At 47.6% G+C, this 11,703-nt stretch overlaps 1 protein-coding gene across 1 annotated transcript; it reads right to left on the reverse strand.

The window, feature by feature from the left end:
* Positions 1-350: 350 nt before the first annotated feature.
* Fut4 (fucosyltransferase 4) lies at positions 351-4,361 on the reverse strand. The gene has a single exon (XM_031345023.1). It carries the CDS (start codon positions 4,004-4,006, stop codon positions 2,705-2,707), a length of 1,302 nt encoding a protein of 433 aa, XP_031200883.1. The 5' UTR covers positions 4,007-4,361; the 3' UTR covers positions 351-2,704.
* Positions 4,362-11,703: the final 7,342 nt, after the last annotated feature.

An 11,703-nucleotide genomic window follows, 5' to 3' on the forward strand; every position in this document is an offset into this window, starting at 1 on the left:
CACGGAAGCCAAAGGTGGCCAAGCCACTGTCTCCGGTCTGGCTTCCAACTGCAAGCTCTTTCCTGAGTGCACCCTGGCACCCTCGCTGTCTTCCTCTGACTATCAGTGAAGGGCTTGGGAACACAAAAGAATCTAAGTCCTGCCAGCAAGTTCTTCTGGCTTCTGAGAATATCCTTCCAGATGTGTTCACAGAATGAGGGTCATCCAGCGGTAAAAATGTTACATTGGTGTTCAACTTGAAAGGAAAGTGTATGCCTTAAACAAAGCCATAACGATCACAGAAAATACACTTTGAAATACACAACAGATTCAGAAGCACTCTTCATGATAAGCGTTCCATAAACACGGGCTAGTTTTACACAGATTTAATGCAGAAAGTATAGGTGAAACAATCCAAACCATTTTAATTACACAGCTTTATCAAAACATACATACTTCTGGACTGAAAATATAAGCTTTATAGAAATTGTATGATTCTGAAATATGGCTCAGTTTTAAGGATTTATTTGAAATAGACAGTATATGACTAACTCTCCTTTTTTTATTTGTTCTGTAATAGATCTTGAAATTTAATTTCAGATGTAAAATGCATATGAGGGTATACAAAATCCCTGCAAAGAAAAGTAGGCAGTATGCTTATGAATTCACATATTTGGCCAACTGCCCACTAAACATGAGGTGGCATAGCTTCCTTCACACAGTAAATCCTCAGGCGCCCTCTTCCCATGCTCCACAAAAGATGGGCTCAGGCTCCTTCCTTATCCCAGTGTGTCCCAGCCGGAGGGCAAAACTAACCCAGATTACCAAGTCCTAAAGCCTCTGCCACTCCCCAGGGTAGATTTCTAACAACACTAAGACCCCCGGCCAATACTTCGTTAACATTCATCTTTAAAACACAACTTTTAAGCGGGGCATCATGACATACACCTTTAATTCCAGCCCGAGGAAGCCAGAGGCAGGTGGATCTCTTAGAGTTCAAGGCCAGCCTGGTCTCTACATAGAGAGTTCTAGGACTATACAGAGAAATCCTGTTTGAAAACCAAAGTAAACGAACACAACCCCCAGAACTTTTGTTTACCTTTGTTGGGCCGCTGGTGTTCTGCAACTGTGGCTCTGCCCACACTGTAACACTTTAATGAGGCAGTGTTATTCACAGCTTTTAATTACTCCTTTTATGGAAGACGGTCTAGAAGCACCTGGGCCTAAGTAGTGAAAGCTCTTGGATGTGAACCTGATTTAAGATTCAAATAACTGTCCTTACCCAACAGGGACAGAACTTTGTATACAGCAAGTTAATCTTGGGCCCTGCCCATAACAGTGTCTGAGGGTCCTAGTTTAACAACTTAAGGCCTTCAGTCAACTGACTGATTTAGGAACAATACTCTGTGTAACCAAAATCCCTATTTCCCTGTGGCAGTAGTAGATTGCAGGAGCCCCCAAGAGGAGGCAATTCCTCACACCCTTCTATACTTTCCTTCCCCTGGGAGCTCAAGCCCAGTATCTGGCACCAGCAGGCATGCCCTGACATCTGTTGAACGTGGAAAATCAATGACTGTGTTTTCAAGATTGGTCCCACAGCGCAGGGTCCAAGGCACTGGAATGAGTGAATGTACCTAGGAGCAGGACAGGGGAAGAACAAAGAACAGACAACTAATTGTAGTAAGCACTAGGCCAGCGCCACTGGACAAAAACCAGACAGAAATCGAACAACCACGTACAGACAACGCAAAAGCTTTCCTTCTCCTTATGCACAAACCCACAGTTTACCAAAATCTTTCACTGTTCTCTCTGCACAACACTGCCATCGCTGCTGAAGGACTCACATTCCAGTTTAAATTTCAGGTCCAACAGAGACACAGAATAAACAAATTCGTGGACAAGACGTTGCCATTTTTTTTTTTTTTGTCTCTTCCATTTGTAAACAATGGCTGGGAAACGAGAGAGAAGATTGCTTGTGGTTCTTTCATATCTGTATTTTTAATGTTTTCCTAATCCAGGCAATGGGAAACTATAAGAAGTCATTAGAAGTCATTAGAAGACAGTCATTCACATTGCAAAGGGACTTTTCATTTATATCTACTAAAAACTTTCACTCTTGAAGCCCCTGAACTTGGGATGTCACGTAAATGCAGCTTTTCAAGGGCAGGATTCCAGCCGGAAGTGAGGTGCACCCAAGTCATCTTAACTTTCCTCTGAGGAGAATCTTGCCTCTTGTGTCTATTCACAGGGCTGGGGACACACACACACACACACACACACACACACACACACACACACACACACGGCTGGTGAAGGAACTCAATGGCTTCTTATCTTTTCCAGGTTCAGAGGGTTTGAGGAATCCAACCACCAAAGAAAGTCCCACCTGTGGGCACAATCCTTCCACTATCTCATACCCACCAGCTTTCAAAAATCTGTGATCTGTTCCTCACTGGTCCAAGCAACCATGATCAGAGAACAAATATGTCTAAAATTTAGAGGCCACATGGGCCCCTTATAAGAACTGTGGCCAGAAAGACAGGCCACTCCTTCACGTGGGTGACAGGTAAGGAAGAGCCCCCTTCATCCAGAACACCACAGCCCCTTACCCCTTATCCTTGGGCTAAATAATATTAATTGGTAACTCATCTTCTTCCAACAAAGAAAAATTGGGTATTTAGAAAACTCAGCCAAGGAGATGTAGTCAGTCCACAGAAGAATGGCCTCATCGCTGGAACCAGTCTGCCAAGTTATGGATGCTCTTGGGCTGGTCCCCAGAGGTCTGCACAGCTTGGCATGTCCGGCACCATGGCTCATCCCAGAAAGAAGTGAGGTGTACTGCAAAGCTCCGGCGCCAGTGGAAGTAGCGGCGATAGACAGCCACGTTTCGGTCGAGAAAGAGCAGGTAGGCAGCCAGGGAGGCAGCACTAGGGAAATCGTCCACGTGGATGAAGGCGCCACGAGGCACGAAGCGCTCATAGTTGGCACGATCTGGACCGAGCACCACTGGTACGGCCCCAGCCAGAAAGGCATTCCGCCACAGCTTCTCGGTGATGTAATCCACGTGCTGTGAGTTCTCAAAGGCCAGGTAAAACTTGTAGCGGGCCACAGTGTGCAGCAGCCCGATGGCTGGCACTGGTTTTCCGGGTCCCACCCGGCCAAACACGTCCACAGACACGTGCCGACTCAGCTGGTGGTAGTAACGGACTCGTGCCTGGCGCTCGTTCCAATTGCTCACAACCCAGGCCACCAGTCCCCGCTTGCGAGCCAGTGGAGGGCCCAAGCCTGGAGGCTGGTCAGTTGGATCGCTCCTGGGGTAGAGGAAGCCATAGGGCACGAAGACATCCGAGTCGGTCCGGTAGGACAGTGTCCAGTTGAAGAGGTCCTTGGCCAAGCCCCTCAGCCCTGGAGTATGGGAGGGCGATTCGAAGTTCATCCACACCCACCGCTGACCCGGGGGACGAGAGCCTGCGGTCTCTAGGGCTTCTCCAGCTAGCATCACCGCTCCCTCCTGGTCGTCGAACATGCGTAGCGCCAGCGCCTCATCCGTGCGTTCTTGGGCGCCCCAGGGCGGGGGCCAGTCGGGGGGTCCCTTCACCAGGTCGCGGTGGTGGAACAGCACTGCTTGAGCCTCCCCGTAGGCCGCGCGGTCGGTGAGCAAGCGGCAGCCGCTGATGTTGAAGCGCCGGCTGCAATTGGGGGGAGGCTTGGGGTGGCCGCCGCGCCCCCCAAAGGGTTCCCACCAGAGCAGCACACCCACCGGGCGTTGCGGGGATGGGGATGCCCAGGGCAGTGGCGGCAGCTGTCCCCAGCAGATGCAGGCGGTCAACGCGGTGCACAGTAGTCCCACTGCCGCCAGCGCAGAGAAGCTCCGGGGTAGTCTCCAGCCTCCGCGCCGTGAGCGACGCCGGACCCCCGGCGTCCCCATGCAGTGCCCACGAGTAGCCGCCGCGGCTCGCCACGCGTCCACCGGCCGTGAGGGGCGGCACCGGCTCTCATGCTGTAGCTCTCGCCTGGCCGGGGCCATGGAGGGGGCGGGCGGGGCATCGGCAGGCCCACGGGCGGTGCTTCGCCCCTCCCAAGTCCAGGGCGAGGTGAGCTGAGCCCGCAGCCCTGGCCTGGCGCCACCCTGACCCTCCCAGACACCGCTCTCCTAGCCCTGCGGGCCCGGCCTGGGGCGTTTCCTGCTGCGCCTGCGCTGGCTCCCCTGCCCAGCCAGGGCTCCTGAGCTCCGAAACAACGCCCAGCTGGCGCCTCACCGGGGGTCGTGGCCTCTTGGTGCGCATTCGCTGTTCCCGCGCCTAGGCGGCCCGAGCCCTCGCCTTTAAGTCTTGCACTGGAGACCTCCCCTAGAAGCCTCGAAGGGGTGGTGGGGTAGTGGTGCGATCCCACCGCAGAACTCAGAGCAGAATCAGCTTCCTTCCGTATTTCACTCTGTCTGTCCAAGGCTCTCCGGGGAGGCGGGGATGGATGGGGGAGGGAGGGAGGGAGGGAAGTCGCTAGCCCTAGAACAACTGGAATGTAGTCCTGACAAAACTGGTCAGCTGTGGAGTCAGGCACCGGCTGGGGCGGTGTGACTGGTCCTAAGAAGGTGCTAGTGGGCCCAGCACAAGACAGAAGGCAAACATGTTCTTTGGGTTACAGAAAAACATTGTTTCCTTGCCTCTCCACCAAAGCACCAGAGAGAGAGAGAGAGAGAGAGAGAGAGAGAGAGAGAGAGAGGGAGGGAGGGAGGGAGGGAGGGAGGGAGGGAGGGAGGGAGGGAGGGAGAATTTTAAAGGAATTTGTTTCACTGAAACCTATCATACATATGATTTCACCCAATTAGACAATCTAAATTTGCTTCAGTTCTCCATATCATATATTCACAATTTTTTTAAGTTTAGATTTATTTATTGTATTTTTTATATATAGCCGTTTTCCCTGTATGTGTGGTGCATGCATGCTGGTACCATGCAGGTCAGAAGAAGCCATCAAATCCCCATGATTGTGAGCTACCTTACAAGTGCTGAGAACAGAACCCAGGTCCTCTTCAAGAGCAACAAGTGCTCTTAAGCAGTGAGCTATCCGTCTTTCTAACCCCCAAATAGCTGATTTCTGAACATGAATATTCAGTGTAAGGTTGACATATAAGGGCTTTTAAATATAAATCAGGCAGGCCACACACAGGCATGTGGAGCAATTGTCACGGGGATATATGTCTTCAGTTCAATTAATGCTAATTTTAAATGTACTCTGGTTTTCATAAGTAATTTGATGCCCACTGATGTGAGTGCGGCTGAATGCCTTTTATATAATTCTTGAGTTATATAACTTCTACCGTGAGTCTCTGATGAAAACTGGATGTACTATAGGAGTGAGGTTTCCCTACCCACACACTATTATTACTGGCTCACAGCATTCCTTGTACTACAGGGCAGAAGATGCAGAAACCAATGAATGACCCTTGTGTCTCATTCTGCTTTTAGCTGACTGGTTGAGAATCCCTATTTTTAAGCACTTAAATAATTTCTGCTTCCAGAAACTATAAAACTAAAAAACTAAAACTATACTATAAAAACTAAAACTAAACTATAAACTAAAAAACTATTTTATAGTTCCAGGAACTATAAAATGATGAATCAGATATCCTTGCGCCCAAGTAAAGGCTGTGTCAATTCTATATATTTGTCCCAGAGGCCATAACTAGGCACCCACATCTGTAGTCACTTGGGAAGGTTTGGCCCAGAGCTAGATCATGCCTTTCTGGGCTAGACCCTCTCTTATTAAGTTACTCAACTGTTCTTAGGTGGAGTTCTAGAGCGGGGAGAGCTGATTTAAGGATGGGAGGCAACTTTGAGGAAAGTTTTAGTAGGTTCCTATTATGCAGCCAAGGGCTCCAAGCCTACAGTTGTGGTATCCATATAAGATGTTAGGGAGAACCTGCTGGGAGCCAGGCCCCTCTTATCCTCAGCACAGAAAATACACCTGGATTTGCCATTCAGATGCATTTTCATTGGTTTGTTTTAATTTTTAAAAACGTTTATTATATTTTTATTCATTTACTGTGTGTGTGCAGGGGAAGGGGGGCCCAAGCACTGTGGCCTGCGGTGGAGATCAGAGGACAGCATGCAGAAACGGCTCCTTCTGCCATGTGGGTCCTGGGAAATCAGGAGTAGGACGTAGAAGCTTCTGTACGTGTTTTCTGATGTCATGACACCTCCTATGGCACTCAGAAAGCAAGTGGTAAGTCCTTGAAGGTTAGGAACACTCTATCTAGACTCATCTGTCCAGCAGTCTTCTCTTCCCACACCCTACAACATTTTATAGTATCTCTAGGGTGTTTTTTTTTAATTGAAAAAGAAATGAAATGAAAAATGAATTTCAAAAATGTTTGTTAGAAAACAGAAGTTTCAGTAATTCCCCACTATTTTTGTTTGAGTGGGGGTATCTTGTAGCCCAGGCTGCCCTTGAACTGACTACGTAGCTGGATGCTGGCCTTGACTTTGTGGTTTCCTGCCTTCACTTCCTAAATCCTAGGACTAGAGGCATACACTCTACTAGATAGAACCTGAGCACAGGGTCCCCAATGAAGGAGCTAGAGAAAGGACCGAAGGAGCTGAAGGGTTTGCAGCCCCTTAGGACGAACAACAATGTGAACTAACTAGTACCCTCAGAGCTCCCAGGGACTAAACCACCAACCAAAGAGTACACATGGTGGGACTCATGGCTCCAGCAGCATATATATAGCAGAGGATGACCTAGTAGGTCATCAACTGGAGGAGAGGCCCTTGGTTCTGTGAAGGTTCAATGCCCCAGTGTAGGGGAATGCCAGGGCCAGGAAGCAAGAGGGGGTGGGGTGGTGACCAGGGGGAGGTGGAGGAAACAGGGTTTGTTTGTTTGTTTGTTTTTTCCAGAGGGGTAACCAGGAGAGGAGAAATGTAAATAAAGAAAATATCTAATAAAAAAGAAAGAAAGAAAGGAAGGAAGGAAGAAAGAAAGAAAGAAAGGAAGGAAGGAAGGAAGGAAGGAAGGAAGGAAGGAAGGAAGGAAGGAAGAAAAGAACCACTAGGCCTGGCTCGATTTTGGGTTTTATTAACATAAGAACTAAAAGGCATAAACACCATGTTTCAAGTGCAGTGGCCTCCCCTTGTATGCAGCTGCCAGTCGGGAGGGATGGGATCTCTGAGGTCTGGGGAGAGCCCCCAGAACACTGAGGAGCAGCTAACTCGAGGGAAGGAGCAGCTGAGATGTCCATCTGGGGTGTGTCCAGCCTGGAGGCAGGAAAGTGACATCTTAAGAGTCATATTTGAAAGTGAAATATTTGTCATAAGTGGCGGTGAATGTATGGACATGCACTCCTGAAAAGCTGGCCTACTCACAAGTGTAGGCTCTAGTGAACAGGTGTTCTTTTATATGGTCCTAGAAAAGGCGATATGCCATGGGGAAGGAGGAGCCTGAAGGGCCAGGCCACACCTCCCTGCAGCTCTAGAAGAGAGTTAAGAGGCTTTCAGCTTATGGTATCTGGCTCTTCCATGATCTTTTTCACTATGCTATATTGAATTCAGTCCTGTTGTGATGTGAAGCTTCCTTCCCTTCTCCCCAAACTCATAAAATATCTGACATGTCTTTTGTTGCTCTCTGAAGAGGCTCCTCTGGCTGTCTCCTCCACACTCATGGCAGTGTCCCTGTCCCCTCTCCTCTCCTTCATTGTATGGCCTTCTCACACAAACACCCCATATATTATATTGCTTCTGTTTAATGCTCTTTCTGCCACCCGGAGACCTGACCTTGGCCTGGAGGCCATTTCTCTTAATAACCAGCATCTTCTGAAGAGAATTATGTGTCAGAGGCCTTTCCAGACCAACCAACCCCTACCCTTTCTTTTTATTCACAGAAGCTATGGTTGTAATTCAGATATGAACCAAAGAAGGACTAAACTTTGGCAATAACTGTGAGGATGAGGAAGAATGTTAAAGAAGATAGCTAATTAGTACTCTAGGAAGGTGTGCTACGAAAGCCTTTCTGAATACCCCACATATATACCTGTGCACTGTAAATTGAATATAGGTGGGTGTGGTCACACATATGTTGTATCATGGGGAGGGGATTGTGACTGCTTCTCACTGGATGAGCAATGAATGGATGACTGTTCTTGTAGGCTTAGTTTTTAAAAGCCTACTTTTAATAAGGGTTCTCAAATGTTTTGATCCCCTTCTAGCCCACTGTCCAAAGGTAGGGGAGACAAGATGGTAAATAGGAAAAGGGGATGTATACCTGTTTAGAAGTAGTTCTTTGAGGTGATTACTATCTCTGTCAGGATACCAGCAGTCCAGTTCAGTAGTGTCAGGACACCAAACACAGATCGGCAGCAGTGGCACCATCCAGCAAAACCAGGCCTCTGCCAAACTGGCACGAGTCAGCCGGAGAGACCAGAACTAGCTGTAATGCCGGGAGAACCCATGCCTCTCTCAACAAAGTGAAGATCAGAGAAGATGTGAGACCAACGAAGTGTCACAGGGCTAGCTAGGCAAGCATGCTATCAGTGTCACATGACATAACCAGAAAAGTCCACTTCATGCTCTTAGTGCATTACTGAAATTATCTGTCACTATCTGTTCCCTATGAGAAAGTGACTGGGTATCAAAAGACTGTGACTATGGGAATAGCTTACTGTGACCTTAAGACACCCCATAGGCTTTCACTGGAAAACAGTAAACATGTATGTGTACATCAGAATTCAAAGTCCACCAAATTAGGTCACTAAGGTTGATTTATCCTGGACCAGCTGTACATTTATACAGTAATGAGCAGGGAGGTGTGGATTGGTTTTAGAACCTTTTCAAGACTGAAGAGAAGAAATGACCCCATCTAAATTTCATAGGATAAAAATGGGAAGAAAGTAGTTCCCTAGAACAACAATATCAACCAGCCAGACCCCCCAGAGCTCCCAGGGACTAAGCCATCAACAAAAGAGTACACATGGCTCCAGCTGCATATGTAGCAGAGGATGGCTTTGTCAGGCATCACTGGGAGAAGAGGCCCTTGGTCCTATGAAGGCTCAGTAGATGCCCCAGTGTAGGGGAATCGAGGGCAGGGAGGTGGGAGAGTGTGAATGGGTGGAAGAACACCCTCATAGAAGCAGGGGGAGGGAGGATGGGATGGGGGTTTCCGGGAAAGGGGGAAACTGGGAAAGGTGATAACATTTGAAATATAAATAAAGAAAATGTTCAATAAAAAAGAAAAGAAAAAGAAAGTAGTTCCTTGAAAGATAGTATGAAGTGCTGCAACCTAAAGAAGAGTTGAGCAAAAATGTGCCTCACCCCAGAAGTAAGGAGATAGATACTAGTAGAAGATGAAGAGGCTGGACTACTGGAGCTCTCAACCCCGTTGGGAATCATCCTAATTCGGTAACAAGGAGGGACTTTTATAGTTAGAGGTCTCCCAGTTTCACAGAACCTTGCTCAGGGGGAATCAGCTTTCAATTGTCTGCATGAAGATAACAGGCAGGTCAGCAATAAAGAAAAAGCATTTGCATGCTAAGCTTGTGTAGATAAATGCACTATAACTCATGTGTCAATGGTCAGGCGGGGGAAATCAATTCACAGCGTGCGAAGGCTGGCTGCTTGCCTCCCATTTCATATAGGACTAGGCTCTGTGGGGGAAGGAGCCAGGAGAACAGCAATTCCTGAATTCAAACTCATTCTTTATTCTTCCTCTGGGGAAATAGTTCATGTGGTTTTTCTATTTGTTTTTGGTTTATGAGGTACAGTCCCATGAAGCTCAGGCTGGACTCAAATTTACTAGGCCACCAAGGCTGATTCTCCTGCCTCAACTCCATGTGCTGGAGTTACAGGTGTATGCCACCATGCCTGGCTGGAGAGAATTTGAACCAAGGCCACAACAGTTCTTCTAAAGACTACCTTAGTGTTCCTCCCCAGAGAGAGCTGGTGTTTCCTAAGGGAAGCCCTAGAATGTGTTCCCATGGCCTCAGCCTGTGCCCAGACTCTGTGAGAGTCTGGCTGCTGTCAAAAAGGCTGCTATTTTTTTGGTTGTATGTAAGGTTTCTGGAGCCGAACACACAACTCTCAGATGTACGTTCAGTTGCTTTCCTAGAAGAGAGAAAGAGGCAGTTCAAAGTTCAATTTTATGTTAGGAGTTTTGTGAGTAAGGTGTGTGCTTGTCCTAATGAACAGTGAGCAGGCGTGGCAGGAAAGGCAAATAGGCAGGGTTCTTTCTTTTGTCAGGCATATATTTTTATCTGCATAACTGGGGAAATTGGTATGGAAAGAACAATAGTTAAAAGTTGTTAGGAATTGCATAAAATTAACAGCAACTCTCAATTTATCCTCCTCTGTCCTGTTATATTCTCTATTGCTATTGGTAGTGGTGATGATGGTAGTTGGTAGTGTGTGTGTGTGTGTGTGTGTGTGTGTGTGTGTGTGTGTGTGAGTGTGTGTGTGTGTGTGTGCATGTGCATGTGTGCATGTGTGTGTGTGCGTGTGTGTGTGCGCGCGCGCGCGCGCGCGCTCGCGCGAGTGTGAATACATACATATAGAGGTCAGGGGAAACCCCAGGTACTAGCCTTGGTTATTCCCCTTGTGTGAGACAGATTTTTTTTGTTCCCTGCTTCAAATATACGAGGCTGGCTGACCTGTAAGGCTCCCAAGCATCTTGAATCACGTGTGTTGGGATTACAGATACATGCTACTGTATTTGGCTCTACATAGGTCCTGTAATCCAACATAGCAATCAGAACTTTGCATTCTTGAAGAGCAGGCCCATATCCATTGAGTCATGTGGCCCCTGCCCCATTAAATCCTTGACAGGAGAATAAGATGAACACACATGCTTTTCTCTTTTGCTCAAATGAACCACTTCCCTGACCTTACGTTGTTAGTGTCAATATAAGAATGTGTTCTGCCTATTCTTTTCCTTGAGTGAAGAGGTAATGCAAGAATTTTGGGTGTTCAGGAAAATGAATATAGGGAAATTTGGGGTAAAATCAGAGACATTTGCCCACTGCTATAAATACTCCAACCTTTTGCCTCTGCATTCTTGTACATGCCTTTCCCTGAGATCGTGGCCATTTACAATCATGTATAAAAGTGACGGGATGTGGAATCTGAGATTTACTCAAACCAAGTTGTTCTGACTGGAAAGGGAAGCCGAGCCACCTTTCAGGAACCAAAGTCCTGGTAAGGTTGTGGTCTGGGTATCCAGGCAGTGATGCTGTTGAGATTCTCCCTGGGCTCAGCAAGGGGAGCCTGTGCTTGCTCATGCCTGGTGTGTACACCCACAAGTTCAGTAATGGCAGAGCAAGGAGGCAAGGGCTGTTAATCTTCCAGGTCAGTACAGTTTGTTGGAAACAGAGGGCTGTGTCTGAAGCTGATCGTTACTGTGTGTAGTAGTTACTTTACTGTTGCTCTGGGAAAAACGCCATGAGCTAGGCAACTCTTAAAGGAAAAGGTGTATGTGGGCTTCCGGAGGAATAAGAGCTCATTGCCGCATCAAGCAATGGGTATGGCCACTGGAGTGAAGCGGGGAGTACACAAGTGTAGCAGAGACAGCAAACTGGAAATAGCAAGAACCTTTAACATCTCAAAGCCACCTCCAGTGACATACTTCTCCAACAAGCCACACCTCCTAAGCCTTCCTACACATTGCCACCAACTGGGAACCAAGTGTTTAAATACAGGAACCTACCAGGGATATTCTCATTCAAACTACCACACTATGCACAAA

The sequence above is a fragment of the Mastomys coucha genome, unplaced genomic scaffold (genome assembly GCF_008632895.1).
Source record: "Mastomys coucha isolate ucsf_1 unplaced genomic scaffold, UCSF_Mcou_1 pScaffold23, whole genome shotgun sequence".
Lineage (NCBI taxonomy): Eukaryota > Metazoa > Chordata > Mammalia > Rodentia > Muridae > Mastomys > Mastomys coucha.

Excerpts from the sequence above, each read along its gene's own strand:
- Fut4 (XM_031345023.1), bottom strand. The coding sequence starts at position 4,006 with ATGGCCCCGGCCAGGCGAGAGCTACAGCATGAGAGCCGGTGCCGCCCC.